The sequence below is a fragment of the Rhinopithecus roxellana genome, chromosome 16 (genome assembly GCF_007565055.1).
Source record: "Rhinopithecus roxellana isolate Shanxi Qingling chromosome 16, ASM756505v1, whole genome shotgun sequence".
Classification (NCBI taxonomy): domain Eukaryota; kingdom Metazoa; phylum Chordata; class Mammalia; order Primates; family Cercopithecidae; genus Rhinopithecus; species Rhinopithecus roxellana.
In genome coordinates, this window is record NC_044564.1 from 28,378,727 (window position 1) to 28,402,895 (window position 24,169).

The 24,169-nt window shown below is 38.3% G+C and overlaps 1 protein-coding gene across 1 annotated transcript in view; it reads left to right on the forward strand.

The window, feature by feature from the left end:
• Positions 1-6: 6 nt before the first annotated feature.
• The window catches only part of LOC104670683 (TLE family member 4, transcriptional corepressor), a 115,224-nt gene continuing 91,061 nt past the window's right edge, over positions 7-24,169 (forward strand). The window contains exons 1-2 of the mRNA XM_030919701.1: positions 7-51; positions 14,296-14,370. Coding sequence (XP_030775561.1) covers positions 14,344-14,370 — 27 coding nt within the window. The 5' untranslated portion in view covers positions 7-51; positions 14,296-14,343. The remainder of the gene's footprint in view (positions 52-14,295; positions 14,371-24,169) is intronic.

Sequence of the window (24,169 nt, forward strand, 5' to 3'; positions counted from 1 at the left end):
TGTCAAGAGCTGAGTATCTGTGCACAAGTCATTCCTTTCCTGTCCCAAGAGGTAAGGTAGTTGATTTAGGCACTGACTAGAAGTTGCCATTTTAGTGGTTTTGCCAGAAAAGGGATGTAGAACTGACTCTCTGGCCTGCCAGTTCTTGGTGTTTGTTTTTATTTATTTCATTCTAAGAAACAGTGTTCTCACTCCAACTTGTATACCTTAATAACTTTCTGTGGAATATGATTTAAATGTGTTTATATGTGGAATATTTTCTAGTTGGGCTAAGCAAAATTCAGTCATTAAATATTTTGCCATCTTTGTAGTGTTGCTCAAAGAAATATGCTTGTTTGTCATAATGGACTAATAGGGTAGACTGAAAATTGCCAGGAAAAAGGAGCTTACTCTGTACTATTGTCATTGGCATTAAGAATTGGCAGAAAAAATATCAATGAAAGACTTTATGTAGTAAACAAACTAATGAAGCTTTGGCGGTAGCTACTTTTAAACATTACTTCTTGTTACCTGCTTAAGTCTTTATATTATTGTGCTTTTGGAAAAGATCTGCAAGATGAACTCAATGAACTGTTCTCTGAGTGCCACTTTTCTCAAAAGTAGGCTTTGGTGATGGTAGGCTTAGCACATTGCTAGCCCGGATGTGCTCACTAGTTCTCTTGCTAAACCTCCGGGAAATGCATGCTGCAGCAAACAGGCACAGGTTGAAATAAAGTGATGCATTTCAGTGCTTGTTGGCTTCCTTGTGGCTTTTTTTCTATCCCTGCTGCTTTTGGTAGTTACAAAGTGAAGTGAGAATACTGGAAAAATGATACTTTTTTGCTTTGGATTACTGAATGCCTTCATTTGCTCAGGTAAGATCCACTTTAAGAAGGAAGGAGCTAATGAAATATCTGCATGTCTTTAGCCGCAATACTTTGTACCTTGGACTGAGAAGGCACAGAGGCGCTTTTTTTTCCTACCTTTCAGTGTTGTAAGTGTTGTGTCACTGCTTTTCATGAGAGAGGTTCATTCACCTGCCTGCCAGCGGGCCTGTGCCGATGTTGTGTGGCCAGTATTTGAGCATGTATGTGTATTACAGATATGCAGGTTGCTATATATGATTTTTTCTTCGTTCTGAAACTGGGTTAGACTTGAGTAACTATGGGTACCTTTCATGGGTATATACTGGAGAGTGGCACTCATTTCACAGGCTTGTTGACACTCTGATTCACATGCTCTTTTGGGTCTTGATAAACAAAGGAATGTTGTTTTTTCCTCCTTTAGCTGTGACCACAAAACCTACCACCAGTCATATCCCATTTGCCTATTTTACTTCAGATTTGCTTATGACTAGATTAGATGGCTTGGTGAATGAGAGTCAAGGGGTGCATTTGCATTTCTTTTGGAAGCCTGACTGCCCTCTGCCTGATCCAGACTACTAAGTGTGTATTTTTTACTTTAAGCAGTCTGTTTATGGGATGGAGAATGGGAAGAATGTGTGACCCACAGATCTGTAACAGGCTAGGGTGTCATGGTCTAAGGTGACAGGGAAAAGGGCGAATATCGGGAGTGGTATTAGACTTTGGGCCTTGTAGGCACAGACCCCTGAGTATGATCACGGGTACGGTGGTCTCATCACATTTCTGCAGGATCTGTGGGTTGTGTTCAGAAGTGGAAGGTTGTCTTAGGGATGTCGATGAAGCTGATTTGCCAATGAGTTGTTTTCCCAGATGAATTATGTTGTTTGTGTGAGCAGGCCCAGTGGGAACAGAATGTATAATGGTAGTGGTGTGTGGCAAGACTGGACTGAAATTAATTGTCTCAGGGAGTTATACTGTAGATGAAAGCATGGGGAGATACACAACTCATTTGCTCTAGTCTGGGAAGAAAGGTGTCATACTTAACTGTTGTCATACCACTGAACTATTATTTCCCAAATACTTTGACATTTCTGGTTGAAATCTTGACTCATGTAAATGATTTATGCCAAGCTTGTCCAATCCCAGGGCCTGTGGGCCACATGTGGCGCCCAGGATAGCTTTGAACGTGGCCCACCCAACACAAAATTTGTAAACTTTCTGAAAACATTATGAGATTTTTCCTTGCAATTTTTTTAAGCTCATCAGTTATTGTTGGTGTACTTTATGTGTAGCCCACATAAAATGGGATATGTGTGTGATTCTTCTTCCAGTGGGGCCCAGGGAATCCAAAAGATTGGACACCTTGATCTATGCTATGATTTTCTAAATGCCCGTTCGTGTATATATTTTCTTTTGCTACTTTAGATTAATTTGCTCATCTTTTCTAGTTTCCTAAGGATGTGTATATCTTTATTGGTGAGCCACAACATGTTTGTTTCCTTAAAATCAGGCATCTCTGATTTTTTTTGTCTGAACATCGTCCACCTTGTTTCTTCTTCTGTGCATTTGTGAGCATTGGACTCTTGCTTCTGCCCTGAAGCCAGATGGACCAAATTCTGGAGGAGAGGGGAGGAGCAGGTTATTAGAGGAAGATGAATTCTATTTCCTGTCTCTTCAGAGGCATGGAAAATCACTCTTGCATGGCTGTGAGCATCACTCTGTGCCAGGACTGAAGGCTCTTAATCTGATCTTTTAACACCGGCTCTCTGTGTGACAGTCTCACTGCCAAAACGGCAGCTGCTGCATTAGACTTTATTTTAAAATGTTTTTATTTAAAAATTAAATGATCATATTTAGAAAAAAGCAAAACAATTCCTGAAGAGTAGTGCACAAGCTAACTGAACAGTGGCTGGAGCAATTGTGAACATCTGAAGTCAGGCTTTTTGGAGTTTGACGGGAACAAGGGGTATATTTACATACTGTTAGATGAAGTTTCTTTTTAATTTAGCCCCCATGTGTTGATTAATATACCTGCTTAATATTGCTTGCATCTGGTTTACCACATTTTTTTAAACTTAAAAAAATTATATAGTACTGAATGATAACTATTAAATAAATTTAGCTTTAACTTCAAGACTTTTCCTTTTTAGAAATGAGTTGTATAATTGTAGTTCAGAACTACTTGAAGTGTCTGTATATAAAAATTACAGAAAAATATTTTCCTATTAGAGTTTACTAAAACATTTAAAAATATTAGAGCCAATATATTCTTTAATGATGTGCTGTTGCACTCACGTACAACTACTTCTAGAAGTACAAGCATTTGACAAAGATATTGCCAGCTCCTGTCAGGAAAAGTGAGTACCCATCACTTGGAGTTCACAGAACTTCACAAGATTCTCAGTATCAGAATTTAGAAAAACCTTGTGAACCCTCATCTGTCCCATGCTGTTCTTTTCTCTCACTTCACTTTTCAGCTTTTAGGAATGGATAAGCCTCAAATTTCTTCTTCAAAAAGCAATCTCAAGGTGGTAAATGGGAAGCTCTTTCCTTTCCCTATTTCGGTCTCATTTGCGGGGGAAGAACTATAAATATCAACTCTGAGTTGGCAGTTCCATAAACAAGAGATGCCAGGATGATGACAGTTGGATCTGGGTCCTGGCCTCCCTATTACAAATCGTGTGGTTTACTCTAACCGGGCTAAGCTGGGTGACCTTTAGCAAGTGATTTGCCTCTCTAAGCCTCAGTTTCCTCATCTGTATGATGAAGTTAATCATAGCGTGAAACACATCCAGTGTCTGTGAAGATTACTTGGGATTATACCCGGGTAGCTTAGCACATAGTAATCACCTACTGCCATTGACTGGTAGTATTAACTACAGTAGCAGCAGTGGAGCTCTGTTTTCTCTTGGGAGGACCTAGAACCAACCCTCCCTCCCTTTTCTAATCATTGCATTTGGGAAGAATGTGAATTATCTTCCTCTCTAATGCCCTTATAGAAGAAAAAGTGAAAATTAAAAGTGAATCCAGGGCCCTGAACTAGCTAAAACTCTGTGTTTTTGTTTGTTTCCATTGGCAATTTTCAGATATAGCTTATAGACCGTTAGGCCTCACTGGATCCTTAGTAAAACTGAGGATTGCCAATAAATATTGTATTGCTTCCAGTGTCCCAGTTACAGCTCCTCCTCCACCCCCCAATTCCAGGAACATATCTATGTAGAGAGTCTAAGGTGGACTGAAAACTCTGCATCACTGTTACACCCTGGCAGTAAGGGACAGCATTTCTGCCAATTTGGAATTGGGCTAGGTCTCCCTCTTCACTAGCTTTGCATTGCAAAGTTGATCTCTCTAAGCCTTAGTATTCCTATAGAATAAGGAGAGTCAGCCCACCTTTACAATGTGTATTGTATGTATCAAAATGTAACAGATTTGGCATAGGGAATCCCCTTTCCCCACCCACTCTTTTCCTATTTTACTTCCAGGGAAATAGATTCTATTTCAGGTTATTTTGGGTCCTTAGACATTTGGAAAGGAATGACTTAGTAAAAACTGGGAAGAGTTCAAGGTAATATTTCAAAACAAGCTGGCTGGCAGTCTTCCTGTGGAGTTAGCTAGGCCTTGCAGTTCCAGTAGCTGCTTCCAACAATGGACATTTAGCTCCACACAGATTGTCTTTCAGGAGGAAAGGAATATTTTATTTTTTTAGTAAACCAGTAGGTGTTTGTCTTAACACATTAGATTAAGCAGGAAATATGGTGCACTTAGTTGAGGACCTGTTGGAGGATAGTGATGTTTTCTGCACTCTTGTTTCCCTGTAAGGATCACTTTTAGGATAGTGTATGTTTCACAGCGATCCACAAGGTGTTCTTAAGATCTTTGAGAACCTCAAACCCTTGAAAAGCAGTAGGTCAGTAGGTGAAAAGTTTATTATGTTATAGTTGAAAATCATTCTCCAGGGTACGGTTGTATTTTTCAGAAACTTGTTGCTTCAGTAACAAGGAGCACATTCATTGGAAGAGCCATGTTAGGCAAGAGGCAATGTGATAAAAGCTGGAGGTCAGCCAGACCCAGGACTAAATCTTGGCTCAGCCACTTGCTTTCTTTACAATGTTGAGCAAAATACTTAGCTTTTCTGGGCTGCAGTTTGCTTCTCAGTATAATGGGATACCTGTACTGTAGGATTGTTATATGAGGATTCGTGATAGTGTAAAAGGACCTCACTGAGTGTTTGGCTGCTTTAACAGAGATCAAAGGAACAGTGGTTTTTTCAAGAAAAAAAAAAGCTTGTTTCTCTCTCATGTAATAGTAACAGTTGGCAGCAAAGCCATCTGCAGCTAATTTGGTGACTCCACGATATTGTGAATTTGGTTCCTTTTATATTAGCGTTCATCATCCTAGCACCATTGTGTCTTGCCGTAGCATCAGCCAGCAGGAAAGAGAAAGGAATGGGCAAGTTATATCCTTTTAAGGTTGCCCTCTTTGCAGTGGCCAGCACTTAGTTACCTGCCCACAGATAGTTGTAAGGGAGATAGGGAAATGTAGTCTTAGCTGAGTGACCATTATGCCCCCCTAAAACTTATACCAGTGTAAGAGAAGGGATATTGGGGGACAACTGTCACTTGCTTCCAGACATAATAATATGCACAAAATAAAAATTGGGGCTATTATTATTGTCACTGTTAACGGTTTATCTTTACATAACAAACTCTAGCTTTGACTATGTAATTAGCACATCTCATGTTTTTCAGTTATATAAGATATAAAATAATGCGTAGTTCTTGTTATAGAAGTTTCTTACTTACCATTCAAATGTTGGAGAAGAGTCACCCATCATACATTCATACGTTCACAGGGGATGGAAAAGAACCTACATGAACGGTATGGCCTCTGTGGGCTGTCTATATTTGAGTTTCTTATGACTAGTGACTTCCTTATTCTCATTTATTAAACTCGTAGTCATTGTGTTACCTTTAGAGAAATGGCATTCATTTTTAACCTTGTTATTAGCAGACTTGTTTCTAGTCATTGGGTGCCAAGGAGGATGGACATTTTCCTCCTTCTGCACTCCTGTAACTCCATGACTGTTTTTTCGGTGGTGGTGGTGGTTTTTTGAGTTGAAACAGAAGCCAAGCTGCTTAGATGCTGGTGGAGGAGCCCTGCAGCCCAGTCCTCACAGAGATGATGAGGAGCACACCTGGGGCCTGTGTTTGCACGTGGACAGAGTTGTTTTTCCCTTGCATCAGTTATTGTAAGAAAATATTGGTTTAACAAAAGAAATAAAGAAGACATTATTCTTTTTATAATATTTAACAATAGTTCTCTGATCATTAGAATATTTAGAATATAAAAGGGAAATTAGGACCTAAAAATGGAAACCTTCCATTTTTATGCTTATGTTTACCTAGGGAAAAGGGAACTTCCATACCAACCTGAATGCTTTCTGGTGCGAGTTTAATTTTAACTTAAAACTTGGTTTGTATTACCCTGTTAGTTTTTCTAACACATAGTACCAAGTAGCATTTGGGCACTCTCCATTGCATTTATATGGCAGAAAATAATAGTCAGTTACATAATAGTGATAGTATGAGTTTGAATTACAAGTCCAATAGGCTGGAAAAGCTGGTCATATCAAACAATACATAAACTCCTGTTTTGGACATGCCATAAATTTGGTCCATGTAATTTGATGGAAAACAAACCCCTTCTACTACATTATGATATATGGGTATATCTCAGATGCTGTTTACTTGGGCACCTGGGTTAATATGGTACTGAATTACTTGGAGCCACATTTTGCGTGTATAGAATAATTGTGAAATGAAAGTTGAAAAATGTGATCAGTCACTTTCATATTGTGTCTTCAGGAGGAAATGAAGAAAATGCAGTGGTTATATGCACTGGTGGCAGTGTTATCACCTTACAATCGTGCCAGGTTAACTTGTCTTAGTGCTTGTTAACTTTGTAAGGAATCAATGACTTGTGATACCAGGTTTGATATAGGAGAGCATGGTTAACATTGCAGAGATCCCCTGGCAAGCATGCAGTACCACCCCTAAGACCATCTTTAGAGAGTGCTCGCATAAGTGCCAGCAGCCTGCACAGGGTACGTCTGCTTCCCGGTCGGAGTCATTTTGTCCGTCTTGGTGATATCTTGGGACAGTGCCGTATATCGGAAGAATGTCCTAAAATGAATAATAGACACGGATTGGGGCTTCTGGGGATTTGGTCCAGTTTTCTAACTTTCACATTAGGTTGTGGGCATGGGTAACTTTTCATTTAAAATACATATTTTTCTCATAATACTGAATGGGTCATCAGAGAGCGTAATTCTGTCCCACGTTCCGTGGTTGACTGATTGGCTTGCTGTACCTGACCATGTGTTTTAGTGACAATTGGCTGCTTGGTGAAATTCATCTGGTGGCATCATGGCCTGTTTGACCTCAGGAAGTGAATGATGATTCTCAGGAGGTAGAACTTTCTTTCCTGTGGTTTAAATGTGGGGCTTTATCCAAAGGCAGCTATAACAACCTTTATTTGTATATCTCAACAAATTAATGAGTGTTTGAGAACTGACTCATTTATTTGACTTTTAGTTAGGTAGTGATTAGATTATTATTAGTGGAGCTAAGTTTGAAGGTACCTTGAGTAGAGCTGCATTGTGCAATACAGTAGTAGCTTTGAAAAGCTGAATAAAATTAAAAGTTCAGTTTCTTAGTTACTCTAGCTACATCTCAAGTGCTCAGTATTCTCCCATATGTGGCTAGTGGCTGTCATATTATGAGCACAGATACAGAACATTTCCAACATTGCCCAAAGTTCTGTTGGACAGCAGTGAATTTGTAGAGCTCACCTATCTGTGAAGAATGCCCTGTCCCCATGTGAGAGACAGTGGAGAAGGCAAGGCCAGGTAGGCAGTCAGTAGTGTGCTCCTGAGAGTTTTAATCCCATGTTCCACAGCTAAAATTGTTTGGGAAGCCAGGTATACATATTTACCCTCTCTAAGCTTTGTGGTGCTGAGATTACCTGCAGTTTACCAACCTACAGGTATATGCCAAATTAAACCTGTGTTCGTGTATGTGTATGTATGTGTTTAAGGAATATCTAAAGTAATACCTAATTTCTTGTGTGACTGCGTTAGGCTGTTCTTGCATTGCTATAAAGAAATATCTGAGACTGGGTAATTTATAAAGAAAAGGCTTTATTGGCTCATGGTTCTGTAGGCTGCACAAGCATGGCACCAACGTTACTTGGCTTTTGGGGAAGACTCAGGGAGCTTTTTTTACTCATGGTGGAAGGCGAAGTGCGAGCAGGGCATATACATGGTGAAAGCAGAAAAGAAGAGAGAGGGCGATTGAGAGGGGAGGTGTCACACTTTTTAAGGACCAGATTTTGTGAGAACTCACTCTATCGTGAAGACAACATCAGGCCATGAGGGATTCACCCCCATGACCCAGACATCTCCCGCCAGGCCCCACCTCCAGCATTGGGAATTACAATTCAGTGTGAGATTTGAACTGGGACAAATATGCAAACTGTATCAGATTAACATTTCTTTGAATACTGTATAGGAAAGGCTGATTTGGGGAGATTGGGTTAAATTTAAAGTTGATTTGTACCAGTAAATTTAATAGAGTTGCTGAAAAAGGCTTTTAGTGGGATTTTTTAGCCTGACTTAGCAGACATGGAATGACACTTTCACTTGAATTTGATCTGCTTGGCCATACCTGGAGTATTGTGTTCTAGACACATTGTGCACTACAAGGAGACTAGCCAGAAGGATGGATGAGTGGGCTAGAGCCCATGACACAGAGAAATTGTTGAGTGGCCTGAGGATGGTTAACCTGGAAGAGATAAAATTGAGAACATGCATTATGCCATTTTCATATGCTTTGAGTGTCAGTCAATGGAGGAGAATTTAGAGACAAAACTGGGTCCAGTGGGGAAGAATTTATGGCAGGGTAGATTTCAACTTAGTATTAGGGCTCATTATCCCAAAATGGAAAAAGCTTGTCCATGAGGTAGTGAATTCCCTTTCACAGGAGGTGCTCAAGGAGAAACTGGTTAGGGTGTGACAGAGGAGATTCATTCAGTGGATCAGTGGCCTTTGGGTTGTGGTTGGTACTGTAGTTCCACCATCCCAATCCGCTCAGCCCAGACAGCGTTTAGAAATCTGCATGCTTTTGGAGACAGGGAGAGTCTTTTGTTGGTTGGTTGGTTGATTGTTAATAGTGCCTGCGGTACTGTGGTATCTGGGTCTCATGATCTCTAAAGGCCTTTTCCAGTTCTGAATTTCTATGAGTGGCTTCTTAAGTACATGTGGCTAATGGCTCCTATTAGCCAAAAGGGCATTTGATCCAAGTTGGGGCCTAAGTATCTTTCCTTCTAGAATACTGCAGCCCTCTAACTGTTCACCCTTCAACCTGGTTTACCTCTCTGCCATCCACCCTCTTTACTTTTCCCAGATCCATCTTACTCAAATGCAGAACTGATAGCACACAGCTGCTTAAAAATTTTTAATAACATCTCATTTCCTACCAGGATAAAGTCCAACTTTTTTGCATGTCATGCAAAGCCCTTTTTGGCCTCTCTGTCTTGCCAGAATTCATTTCCCACTAATACCTGGTTCTTTAAAGCATTCCCGTGCTACACTCATGTCTTCATCCATTTGCCTTTATTTTTCTTTGTGTGCACACCCTTTCTACTTTAAAGTGTTCTTGCTTGTGTCTTGTCATACCCAAGAAGGCCCTACGAAATTCTACTCCGCTTGTCTGCATCTGTGTCCCCTCCCTGCTGTACCTCTTGCAGCCACACAGACTTTCTTGCTCTTCCTCTAAGGCTCCTACCCAGTTCTCTTCCCTCTGCCTGGAATTCTTTTCTCCTCATTCTTCATCTACAGAATTCCTGCAAATCCTTCAGGTCTCAGTTGTCAGGTCAGCTTCCTAAGGGAATCTTCCCCTAGCCCCAAGATTAGTTTAAGATATTTCCCTGATAAATGATTGCATAGCATCCTGTAATTTTCTTATGGAAATTATCCTCCAGTTGTAATTATAGAGCCTTTTGAGCATTAATTCACTGACTCTTTTCCTTGATAGAGTTTAAATTCTGTGAGATCAAAGACCGTGGTTCTTGTTCCTTACTCTAACCACAGTATCTCCCTACCACAGTGTCTGGTGCATAGTAGGTGTTTAGTAAATATTAGAATGAATGGATGAAAAAAAAACAAAGGCTTCCCAGATGCCCTGGGAAGTGTGCTGGGCATTTCCTCCTAAAACTTCTCTCTATGTCCTGTATTCCTCTAAGATGTGCTCTGTATATGAGTTCATGTGAGAAGCAGGGCCATTGGTCTTACTTTCACCTCTCCACATGTTGGATACTTTAATTAATGTTCATTATGAGAATCCTAGCTCATTTTATTTCATTTTGTATCTATCTCTACCCTTATACTCCTTTACTACCCCAGTCAATACGGGAATTATTTTTTTTTAATGTTTTTTAAAAATTTTAATTTATAAAATTTTGAAGCATACTTTAAAGGTAGAGGGAGAATATACTGAACCTACAGGTACCCGTACTAAACATCGACAGTAATCAACATTTTGTCTTTTTGTTTCATTTATTCCTTAGGGGAGTTCTTTCGTTTTTGTTTTATGTTTTTTTAAAATTCTAAGGTGTGCTATAACCTTTTGTTACTGTTTTTTATTAGAAGTACTGCGTCTGTTGCTGTACATTGGCATGACAGGTGTTCTCATCATAATACCTTCTGAGAAATATGCATTAAACAGCTACTATAGACATATTACTGGTTTGTTAAGGTCTGTTTTTTAGCAGACTTTGTTGGACTTACGAGCTTGTATTATTTTAGTTTCTTATAGAAAAAAATATTAATACTTTTTCTGAACAAATGCCAAAAATAATTTTATGATGATGGAAGTAAGGCAAGTGATTTAATGTACAGAATTTCATTTTACTGGCCCATTCCCCTGCAACCATGTTTGTATTACTTAAGTCACTGTTTTTTTTTAAATTATTTTTACTGAGGTATAATTTACACACCATAAAATTCACTAATTTTAAGTGTATGGTTCAATACTTCTCAGTAACTTTAGAGTCGTATAACCATCACCACAATCTAAGGGTTTTGTTTTTAGAATTTTTTTTTTAAATTGTAAATTACAGTATTTTAAAGAATAAATAATTGGGCATTTGTTTTGTCTCTTCAAAATCTCAGTTAGAGGCCCCCTCTCTTACCCTTGGCTTATTAATACGTTCTTAGTGGCATTTCATTTGGTGGTACTGGTGGCACATTCAAACAGGATACTTGTATCTGAGTGAGCAGCCAGCGCAGTAAGAATGACAACACTGTTGCTCTCTGCAGATTGGCTGGACCTGCCGCTCTGGTGCTAGTGCTGGCTTGGTGGCAGAGGGAACAAGCAGGAAGTAGAAGAGGAAATGAGATGTGGGTGGAGTGGGAAGAGAGGACAGATTGGGGAGGGAAGGGAAAATGGAAGACAAGGCAGACATAATGGGAAAGCCCTCATAGTTCTAAGAAGATGCGAAAAACTTGCTATATTTTCTGAGTGGGAGCTTATTTGTTAAAACCCAAAAATGGAAAAAAAAAAAAAAAAATGCCTCCTGGGACAGTTTACAGGAGTACTTTGGGCTTCCTTCTGTGTTCATTTTTCTCTTTCGTATGTAATCTTTTGCCCCTTCTTCCTGTTTGAGTTTTAATTTTCTCACCTTCCCTGGTGGGTGCTTCCTCAGGCTGTAGTGTAATGTTGCATGGTGTGGCTGAGTGAGCTAATATATTAGGGTGTTTCTGGTGCTTTCAGAGCACACAGGGGAGGAGGATTGTTTGCCTTAGGGAGCTTGTATTCAAAAGGTCCTTAAACAGTGAATGATTCACGGGTTGTAAGCAGAAATAGGGAAGTAGAATTCTGAGCTGCAGGTAAAGTTCAGATACTGTATCAGCCCATGGCCATTGCCGTCAAAAAGGAGAAGCTGAATCATGACTTCCATTGTCATTTTAGCTTTATAGCAGGAGTTTCTTTAGGCTGTCAGAGTTATGGCTCACTGGTGTGTGTTTCCGGTTTTCTCAAAAAATGCACTTGATTTTAATGCCAGTGCAGAAAGATATCCCCTGCTGCCTAAGGCATCTTTGCCCATTTTAGCAATTGGAATCTAGTTCGTGAAGCAAGTGTTGAACAGTCTTCATGGTAGAATGGCACTAAGTAGATGTATTTTCCATATCTCTGTCTCATGGAAACTATTCTTTGAATACTTACAGATAATATTTCATTAGTAATAGGGAGAAATAGCACAGTAAGAGCTTTAAAACTTTTGTTGAATGAATGAATGCGTGAGTAGAATGAATGATACCTGTGTTGGATGTGACTAAGTGTGGTCCTTTGTTTCAATTCTGAAGTTTTAAGTTTCTTTTAAATCTTTTAAATCTTCAAAGATTTAAAAGAAATACCTGAAGTTAAACTTGAGCTCTACGTTTTTGATCTCTTTTAAATATGCAGCCCTTCATGATAGGAGTTAAAACATGAGCACTTTGCACATTTCCAGAAGAAACATGTATGTTGCATGCTGTATGTCCTTCCGGTGTCTCTGCTAACCAATATCATTATTGAGTATAGGAAAGTAAAAGGTGGAAAATCCCATAAACATTTCTATCCTACTTTTTGTTTGTTTATTTTCCAAGTACTGCCATTTCTCACCACCTAGAGAATCACATTGTCTTAAATGTGAACATGAGTTCTGTGTTTGGCATATAGTAAGTGCTCAGTATACATACGTGGCCAGATTGGCTTTAGGGGAACCTGAAATGACAGTTACTGGCCATTTTATTGACTGTGCCCTTCTGTTCCTTCTAATATTTTCAAAATCCCTGAAGATTTTTACTTGCTTTAGAGAAAGAAATTTTTTTCTTACATGGTGGCAAATTTTATAAGGAGTAAAGGAATGGAATGGACATATCTATAAATAGACTTTGGGATTGCTTCTTAAGCTCCTGCTTTGAAACTGGAACGCCTACAATTAAAAAAAAATAAAAAGTATATAGTTTAATAATCAGTCTATTAAAAGCTTAAGATTCAATGGTCTATTATTTGACATTTTTCTTTCCATTAGTCATAGACACAAAATATGCATTTCTATTAGGAAACCAAGAGTGAAGACATCACATTGTAGATAATTTAAAGTGGTTTCCTTTTCCACCTGGCCTCCCCATTCCCCTTACACAGCTCAGAGGTGAAAATAATGGTCACCCTAGTTAATCTCAGTAACTGTATATTTGAGGGTTTTGGAAGGGGGACCAGGTGGTTCATGGAGAATTCCACATTGAACTGATAGCTCTTTGTATGTATTAAGCAGTGTGGTAGTTGAGCTCATACTCACCTCAAATAAGTGAAGAAAGTTAGCTAAATTTCTCAACTGAGATTAACCAAAATAAGACTCTTCAGGCATACAGGAGTACTTGTTTCACAGCGCAGTTCCTTTGGTTCTTCATTTACTAAACCAAGTTGAAAGAAACCCAGTAAGACTGATTTTAAACCAAAATTGACTGTAGATACTAGAGTGGTCAAATGTTTTAATGGGAAATAATATTTATATAATATTTGGAGGGGTTAATTCTTGTAAGTACTTCTGTGTCTAGATATATATGAGTGCCCCTGTACAGAGTTTTCTGTGCTACTTTTTCTGTTACAAAAATTACTGACATCAGTTCTTACTTATTCTCACTGGAACTGAATCATGGATGGAGGGATTTTCCTGCACTGTCCATCCTAGTTTTTCGAAGAAAAAAAAGTATCGTACACTTTTGTGGGCTTTAGTTTTTCTGTTGGATTTAAAAGAAATACCTGAAGTTCTTAAACTTGAGTTCTACGTTTTTGATCTCTTTTAAATATGCAGCCCTTCATGATAGGAGTGAAAACACGAACAATTTGTACATTTCCAGAAGAAACATGTATATTGCATTCTGTATGTCCTTCCGGTGTGTACGCTAACCGATATCAGGAGAAAATTTAAAAATAATTGCTTCCAGGAAATAATTTTTAAAAATTTTAATGTAGACAGCAAAGAGAAAAAGGAGTGGGTACAAAGAAAGCAAGTGGGATGGGTTGTGTTTTGTTTGTTAGTACTGATAGCAGATATGTGGTCAACGTGTACCATAACTTTAAAGTGAAATTTAAGCTGTTGTAAAGGAGCATTCTTCATGGGGTCACAGAGATGGTACCTGCAGTTGGATGCCCAGTGACTCCTCAACTTTGTGGACCCAGATATACCATAGACATCTAGTCATCCATCACCTCAGGCTTGTATTGGAAACCTGGAGATCCCCCAAATGCTGTTTTGCATGTAATTGAAGTTAGAGGACATGTTAGGAAAAGCTGTTCTTGACTGAGTAGAAAACAAATAATTGTATTCTGTTTCTGATCTTCATTTATAGCACCAGCAACAAGTGGTGCAGGCTGTGGAACGGGCCAAGCAGGTGACCATGGCAGAACTGAACGCCATCATTGGGGTACGTGGCCTTTCCATTTTAGCTCTGATCTTAGTGTTTGTCATCAGCTCTCTCGCTCTCTCTTTTCACATTTTGTTCCGCCAAAGGGGCAAAAAGCAATAGATGACTACAAAATGAAATTAAGCACTTTGCCTTCAATCTCCTGTGAAATTTGATGGCTGCCTCAGAAACTTTGGATCACATTCTCACCAATTTAAGTTGATGTGTTCATGAAAACTCTCCTCTAAGGAGACTGGATAGCTCTTTTTCATATTTCTTTTCTTTGCAATCAGCTTCTGTTGCTAACCTAGGCCAAGAAAAAAGAGATATAGATTACCATGACGTTAAAATGACCTCGTTTCTTCTATCTTTCCTCAAATAAACATGTAGAGTATCTTACTATCATTTTTAATGAGATGTATATTTTCACATCTCCCATTCTACTTACTCTTCCTTCCCCTGTCATGAGTGGCTCTTATGGGTTAGTGTCCTTTTGAAGTAGAAATAATCGATGAACTACGCTTTAAAAAAAATCAGTGGCCCATTTAGAAAATCCTTCCTAGCAATAGTGGCATTAATGTTGCATAGAAATTGTGCTGGAATTCATGGGTTTGGGCAGTCACTTCAACTCTGCTTATATATATATATATTTTTTTTTTTTCTCAGATTAATGTAACAGGCAATAAAATAATGTGCTGAAACTTAGAAATAATAATAAAGGCGAGAAATCATAGCTGTAAAGAGCATAATATTCACCTCTATATTTATGCAGATTGTACAGGCCGTTTCTTGGGTTATTCTAATGAAGACACTACAACTGTACTTTCCTCTTTCTGTCCCCTCCCAAATACTTTCTTTTGTGTATAGATTATACACAAAAGTCTTTTTTTTTTTCTGTCAGTGTATCAAACATACTTTGAAATGCTAATTATTTCATTTACTTTCATTAAAATTCAAATTGCTGAGTGAAGATGTGGATAAGGGTCGCCTGATAATCAATCTGAAGTGAAGATATTGCTTCAATTATTCCTCTGTCTTTTAACAAGGAAATCAGAACTCTGGGATCACTGCTGATGTTGAGGGCGCAATAGTCTGATTGTAGCTTGTTTTTTAATGGGCTATTTGGAGCTCTATTTTGTGTCCCTCTGACAAAAAAAAAAAAAAAAAGGTAGGAAATTAGCAGATGTAATGAATGGAAAAGAGTGACCTTTATTTCCTCCAAAGTGCCCCTTGGAAAGAAGAGGCTGAATCAGAAGAAGCCATGTAGAATCATGAATAATGTTTGTTGTACACTTTCTGTGATGGGCAGGAGAAGGGACGGATAGTAGAGATGAATACAGTTCACAATTGGTTTTCGTTTCCAAAAACTCCAGGAAACAGCAGTATATTAAATTTTAAAAAGCTGAGAAAGGTTTAATTTTAAAGTTAAGTGTATGTGTGTATATGTGTGTGTGTGTGTGTGTGTGTGTGTATGTATAAACCAGCTGTGCTCCCTTGAAGTGTGTGTACAAGTGCAGGTGTTGTATTCACTGTGGATATTTTTGTTACCAAATCTTCCAGGGCTCAGAAGGGATAGAACCTACATTTCTCTACTGTCTCTACTGTTTAACATGGAGAGAATGTGCAGAGTGATCCCTGACAGGAGAGGTTGCTGGGTCATTTTTAGCTTAGTGTTTACTGTTTGTATGAATGGCTCAAATACAGATAGCCATCCAGCCTCATGTCTGATTGGCAGCCTTTTCTAGGAAAACAGAATGGGTTATTATTTTTTTTCCTTTTTTTGAGTATTTCAATGACTGTACAGTGGAGAGATTAAGCTAAATAAAAAACGCTTTGTTTTTGTGTTGGATGTTGCTTAATATGAGGGAAGATATAAAATCATAACAAGTTCCCTTCACAGCAAGAATATTTTTAATATAGTTTTGTATTTATTCTTTTTATATACTTTATTTGGAATGGAATGGCAGATTGCCTTTTCTTGGGGAAATGAGGATTTATTAGACTGCAGCCAAGTTACTGACATACTGTGTTTATATGGATTTAATTATTAAAAGAAAGCTAACTTAATTTTGTGACCTAAAAACTTATTCAAAGAACTAACTCAACAGTACATGCTGTCAAAGTAGCGTTACGTGCTATCAAAGCAGCATATACTTGGATATAGTTGGATCTGATGAACATTCCAAACTCTTGGTATCTGAGCAGAAAATGGAGTCAGAAATCACATAATCTGACTCTTCCGGAAAGTAGATTGCAGAAATAGGAAAACAAACCCAACAGTTTTAGGGAGCCACAAACCAAGTGAGAAGGAAAGAGCTCAGTTACAAACTCACTTGACGAATTTTTGCTGCTGATGTTCTCTCTGTGTTTTTAGCCATGGTAGTGGCTTGCATCCAGTAGTTTTTGGAGTTGTAACGTTGTAGTATTTTAAAGGCACTTGCTGTTCTCTGTCCCTTGAGCATAGATGGCTGGGTGAGATGGTGGTATTTTGACCCGCTACCAAAACCAACTAGGGGTCAGTTTTTAGATTTTGTTACTTGGTCTTTAGAATGTAGTCAGCAGTGATTTTCTGCACTGAAGGAATGACAGTTTTCCTATGAGAGGCAAAGACCCGTCTAAGTCCCTGCTGCAGACCCTCATTTATTTATCACTGCATATGTGTCTATTTTATATGTATGCACACCATCCAGACAAGAGCAAACGTTCCCAGATTTAATGAAATCTGATGAAGCACCTTTTTAACTCTGCAATATTATTCTACCTTCATTGGTAAATGAGCCAAACCAGTGATCCATGCAGTTTAAATGCAAAATGCTGAAGTGAGCCCAAAACCTGGAGAGGCGGCTGTTCTCTTGACAATAAGCTGGTTGTGTTTAATGGAATGAAACATAGTTATAATGATTTCTTTCACAGGTCATGTTCAGTTTAAAACTGTTGATAGATTGAAATAAGTTAAATATCATTTATCTTTTATTTATAAGGAAGAAAATCAGGAAAATTCCTGTGTTGGTTTCCCATCATTGATATTTTGTGTTTTGTTTTGAATTGGTGGTATTACACATTTCCTTCAGGCCTTCCCCAAGTTCCCCCAGATGGGCTAGGGGAATGTTATGGATCTAGTTTGATTTTGTCATGTGTCCTGCTAGCCACTGTGTTTTTAAATTAGAATCTCTGCGAGATCACACTGTTGGAACAACACACAAATTGTAGTTTTAAATCAGTAATATGATCTAATTAGAAATGATGTTTTCATTTCCTGTATTATTAAATTGAGTCATCTGACTATCTTAAAATGCTTTTTAAATCCATTACACTATATAATCAGTACATGCTGTGTGAATGTGGTTATGCTTAATAAAGGAGGCTGACTTGGAACCTCATAAGAATTTCACCAAAGAAACTACCATTAAGAAAAAAAGTTTAGTCAGTGTGAATAGCGGAAAAGAAAATGTTTGACTTATGAAAATAGACAATGTGGTTTCCTTTGGAAAGTAACCCACTTTTTAAATCTAACTGAGGAAAAAAAAATGATAGAAATGTATGCGTTTGGAAAAAAGCACACCCCCACCCCCAAAAAACCCTTAGGAAACAGGTATGCCATGGTGTTGTAGGAATTGCAGTTTAGCACAAGAAATGCTGAACCTCAATTTTTAGCAGTGACATTTTAATGATAGGAAGTCTGCAAAATTATTTGCCATCAATTGTGAAGGCAATAACAAGCCTTGGTGGTTTTCACACTCTCTGTGTTAAGTGCTTTCAGAATGACAGCGTAAACTGTGTTAGAGAACTCCAAGGAAGTAAAACTGATTAAAATGTTCATGCTTGAATGGTGCTGATGGAATAGTTCATTTGGACTTTCTCTACCTCCTGCAGCTCAAGCTGAAATATTAAAATTCAGTGGATTTAAATCTCTTTCCTCTCAGCTCAGGAAAAAAACATTACATTTTAATAGGTTTTAAACCCATAATTCATTGGTTTGGAGCAGCACTATTAAATCTATTTAAATATTACTTGTATTACTAAGGAAATGATTTAAATGCCTTTGCCTTTACCATCCTATGTATTTGACTTAGTTTAAAAAAAGAAAGACAATACCTTTGGGGTCCCCCTGCTTAGTATTTTGTTTTATTCTCCTTGTCATATGATTGAACCTTAAATGTGTGCGTGTGTGTGTGTGTGTATATTCTACATTGACAACGTGGCAAGAGGGTCTTGCAGTATGACTGTTTAAAAATGTATGTCTCTTCTTTTCTGTTATAGATTTCAAAACTGCCATTTTAACTTTCAAAGGCATTTGGATGAGCCACCGTGATCATTTTCCTTGTATTCTTTTTAAACAATGTAGCCATTAGGCAGAAAGGGAAAGATATAAATATGTGGGTATATATAAAAGTGTGTGTGTGTGTGTGTGTGTGTGTTTCCCTCCCTTACATCGCAAGTGTAGGAAGTATACCTCTGTGGATACATGGCCTCCAGTAACACACAACTTGAAATTAAATTTAAAAATTTATGTTTTTTACAAAAGTATTCTCCTTCCTGGGCCCACCGTGTACCCCTCAGTTCCTTTCTCTCTAGCCTTTGCCACTACAACATGTGTCCCACAGCTTGACAGCACCTCCAGTCAGCCACAGCGCGAAGTGCTTGCTTTCCCCCAGTGCTTTGTGGGAAACCTTTGTGGAAATCCACCCTTCACTTCCACAAACACAACCTTGGATGTGCAGGAATTACAGCCGCATTGGGTAACCCTGAATCCCACAGGGAAACAGAGTTAGTGGAATGCTCCCCGCATTCTTTGTGGGGGGGACACCTGTAAGATGCCTTCTATACTATTCCGTAAGAGGGTCAAGTAAGATGGAGCTTCAGTTGCCCACAGTAGTGATAGGCTGGAGAATACGTGTTTAGTTTGAGTTCTCCCCCTTCCGTGGTTCACTTTTCATAGGTCCCTACTCCTGTTCTGTGATCATTTCGAAATTACCTGTAGCCAAGCCCTGTCCCTCCACTTTCCTGGCAGACACTTAGGATTTGATTTTGTAGGCCTGAAGCTACTTAAGGGGGCTTTACAGTGTAGGTAGGTAATTGTAGTCGTGTGCTAGAATCAGGGCTCTTTTTCTGATGTGAGTTTTGTGTGTAAAACATATTCTTTAACAGCTCAACTGTACAACTCAGCTTTTGTGTTACTTTTTAAATAAATATTTTTCAGTAAACTTACAGGTGACCCTCTCTATCTTTTTCTGCTTCTTGCAGCTGATTACTGTTGGTGTTTTCTAGATGTATGTATTACAGAATGAAATTAAAAATGAGCTATAAAATAGATTCCTCAGAGATTGTTATTTCAGCTTTGTTACTGTCTTTACTGAATAGTGTGCCTGGAGCTTAAAGGCTTTATAAAATATGCTGGCCACTGTCTGCATCGTGTACCCACACAGCTTGCGCAGTGGGGGAAGGGGCTGGCTTGAAGATACACCCACTTGGAGGGCTTTGCTTACCTGCACTCAACCAAACTCATGGCAGGAAAACCAAAGCAGTTGTATATCACATTCTTGCTTTTTCTTCTGTGGGTATGCCTGCCCCTCACCCTTTTTCTTTTCTGAGCTGGTTCATTTGCCATGGAGCGGGGGACTACATTATTGAATGATGTATTCATAATCTAATCTTTCTGCTACAGTTTGATGAGGCTCTAAGAGGCAGTAATTTCCCTTCTCTCATAACAAAGACTCTCATATATTTAAGTAATTTAAAAACTCTGCCTGCACTTCAGAGATGCCCAAAAAACACTAGGTAAGGAATAGGATTTCTGATTTGTGCTTGTGATGTGCTCTCCATTATTTTCTATGACAAAGCTCTGGAAGAAATTTCTAGAAGCCAGTCTATCAATCCTCTCATCTCCAAAACTGGTACTAGCCAGCAGTGCTACAGTTCTTCTTTCTGTTTGGAGCTGAGCCATCCTTTCCTCCTCCCCCACTTCCATCGCTGTAGAGTTGAGTTCAAAGTGTTATAAGAGTTGCAGAATGTGTCTGGGTAGATGTATCTGAGGAAGGGATATATGGGCACTGGATTCCGCTGAGAAGAAAGTAGTTTTCCCAGATCCACAGAGCTCGGCAGGCTGAGGTTATGCAGACGTCTGAGGAACTGTTATATAGAAAAACAGACTAAAACAGAGAATAAGGCAACCTGCAAGCTTGCAGTTCCAGAGTGTCACCCCATTTTGTAGGTTGTTTTGTTTTGGTTTTGTGTCCACTTTTGTAATTCTCTGATGATTTCCTGCTAGCAGTGTTTCTACAAGCAGCATCACCAACTTCTATATAGTCAGAGACCTTTTTCCTTGTGGTGTCAGACTGCTTTGTGCCCCTGGAAGCTGAGACATAGGGAAGAAGCATGGGCTATGAGAGGCAGTCTCACACCAGATAGGCAACTAAAGGGTTGATGACTGTGGTTAATTGTCAAGCACTTAGGTGAGGTTTTTAAGGACTTTCGTTGCCTTGAAGCTCCCTAAGAAACCAGTTTGAGAATCCTACTACCCCAAAATGCATTTGTGGTCTTAAGTGTTGTCCTTAAGACCTTTGTGAAAAGGTTAGAACTCTTTAGTGAATAGCAAGAGTTATTTAATGATATGTCCATTCATTCATTCATTCAGTAAATATTTGAGTACTTTCACCAATGTCCTATTAAAGGGGCATATTTTATTTTCGTTTTGAATGATATTTTAAATTGTCTTCTGAAATGATCCTCAAATTACATTTAAATCATTCTATTAAAATTTTGGTGGCTGTAAGCTTGCTGATATTACCTTGTACTACAAATAATCAACTTTTAATTAACGCATTTTAATTTCAATAAAGCTAGTTTCCATGGATAACAGAGTAAAGAGAAACAGTTAATAAAAAACATAAGAATGAGGCTGCATACATTTACAAATTTGTATTTTTTTATATTTGCAGATATATTTTCAGATATTTGGATTAGGAATTTAGAAATTCATTATTGATATTCTCTATTACATCAGATTTATTGAGATGTAATCTGCAAAAAGTAAAATTGACCCTTTCCAGTGTGTAGGTCTTTGAGTTTTGACAACTGAATACAGTTGTGTAACACAATCAAGATACAGGGTAGTTCACCCCACCCCAATCCCTTGTTAGTCTTTGTAGTCAGTCATTTTTTTCTATCCCAGCCCCCAACAACCGCTGAAAATGTTTCTTCTTCCAAAGCGAGCCTTTTTGACAATACCATATAAATGGAATTACATATCATGTAGCCTTCTGAGTTTTCTTCTTTCACTTAGCATAAGGCATTTGTGATTTGTCCATGTGGTTGCTCATATCAGTAGTTAGTGCCTTTGTATTGCAAAGTGATATCTATTATATGAATATACCAGTTTATCTGTTCACTCCTTAAAGGACAGTTGGGTGAATAAAGCCATGAGAAACATTCTTATTTGGATATTTTAAGTAAGTGAATGTAATTTATATATATCTTTTGAGTGATTACCTAGAAGTGGGATTGCTGAGTTACATGGTAAGTGCACATTAAACTTTCCAAGTAATTGACATACTGTTTTTCAGAGTGATTCTACTATTTTGCAGTTTCGCTAATATATTACATGTGAGAAAACCTTTCCTCTACATCTTTGTCTGCACTTGGAATTACAAGTTTTTGGGAGGTTCTTTTAGCCAAGTACATAATAGTACTTACTATGTTTTTTACGCATTTTCATAACGATTAATGGTGTTAAGTGTCTTTTTTGCTATCTCTGTATCTTTTCTAATACAATGTCTGTTCAAATCTTTGCCCCTTTTTTTTTTTCATGATTCAGTTTTATTATTGAGTTTTAAGGGTTCTTTAATTTTCTGGATTTTTTTTGTGTGTGTATTTTGTAATTCTTCCAATTTATAGTTTAACATTAAACTTAGGCATTTTAAAATGTCAAAGTTAAACTTAGGCATTTTTTTTCCTTTATGGACTTACTTTTGGTGTTGTCTGTAAGTAATCTTCGCCTAACCCAAGACCACAAACATGTTCTTCTGGGGTTTCTTGTAGAAGTTTTACATTTGGGCCTATGATTCAGTTTAACTTTTGTTTATGGTAAGATATATGCATTAAGTTGAGGGTTTTTTTTTTTTTTTCAGATGGACATGGATTCAGTTTTTCAAGCACTATTTGTTGAAAAGACTATCCTTTCTCCATTGATTGGTCTTTGCACCATTGTTGAAAATCAATTAACCATATATGTATGAGTCTGTTTCTGGACTGCTCCAATCAACTGTTACCGTCTCTTTTGCCAGTGCCATACTGTCTTGATGACTATAGCTTTCATTATTGATATTCTCCATTCCATTTTGCATTTGTTCTTCCTGTACTTCCTTGCCCTTTGCAGCACTCCTCAGCACTTCAGGTCTTTATCATCAGTATATTAAAGAGTGGCTGATGGATGAAGGGAAAGGGTCTAAGCTCAATGTAAACACTTTCTGTCATCAGAAATGGTGTCTGTTCTGCCTCCTCACATTTCTCTCAAGGTTGAGAGCATTTTTCCATCTCCTCCTGGTCCAAATAATGCCTTTAGCTAGACTCTTCCAGCCTTCTCCTGATAGGCTACCTTGTTTCTGCATTTGTCTTTCTGTATTTCATTCTACACACAGCAGCCAGAGTGACCTTCTTATACAATAGATATAGGATCTATTGGTCCTCTCCTTAAAGCCACAATGAGTGTGGTGGTGCCATCTATATATATAGTCTCAGCTACTCGGGATGCTACAGGATCACTTGAGCTCAAGGGTTCAAGACCAGTCTGGGCAACAGCAGGGTTTCATTTCTAAAAAATTTAAAAAACAAATGAAAAACCCCGGAAAATCTGATGGCTGCCCCTTTTATTTAGAAAAAAGTCTGAATTTCTAACCATGGCCTACAAGATTCTTCGTGAGGTGACCCCTCCGTGTTCACCAGCCTTTCGACTGTCACATACCACTCATGTTCTTCATTCAGCTGTCCTTAAGCCATGTTGGCCCCTTCCTTCTATCCCTAGATCACTCTAAGTGTGTTCTCGACTGAGGGTTTGTGCACCAGCTCCTCTGTCCTCCGGAGGGCCCGTCCTCTGGATGCTAGAGTGGTCTTCCTTATGCCTCTTTTCAGAGTGTCAGCTCAGATGTTATCTCCTGAGGAAGGACTTCCTTGGCTGGCACTCTTTTTACTCTTTACTTCTAATTCATTCTCTGTCCCATTAGCCTGTTTTATTGTCCTCATTGCACTTACCATTGATTTGTTATGCGTCACTTTCCCTTGACTAGCTAGTGAAATCTCATTCGCTTTTATAGCCATGAAGCCTATAACAATAGATATCATAATTTTCAATACATATTTGTATGATAAATATTCAGTAACTATTTGTTCATAAATGTGCAGTAATTTGTTCATAATAATTTTCCATAGATGTTTGTTAAATACTGTATTCTGGGATATTTTCTCATTTGGATATTCCCCCTACAGTTTTGAGCCAAGATAGAGAAGGAAGTGCATGGACTGGTAGAAAATACACAGTTTTGGGTTTCACTTATGATATTAGGAATTTCATTTAGGTTTTTTCATCTGTAGAATGCAAGGCTGGAACTGATAACCGTTAAAGTGCTGTCTAGTCTAATGTTGAATGATTGTGTAAGCCTATTTGTTTTGATGATTATGGAATTTTTATTTTAAAACTTGGGGTCCTTTTGTGTCATAGTTATTTTTCTAGGTTTATCACCTCTATAGGCTTGTATTCTTTTCTTGAAAAAGGTGGTGGGGGCCACTAAATATAGTAGATGTGATTGAGTATTCACTCTGTGTTAAG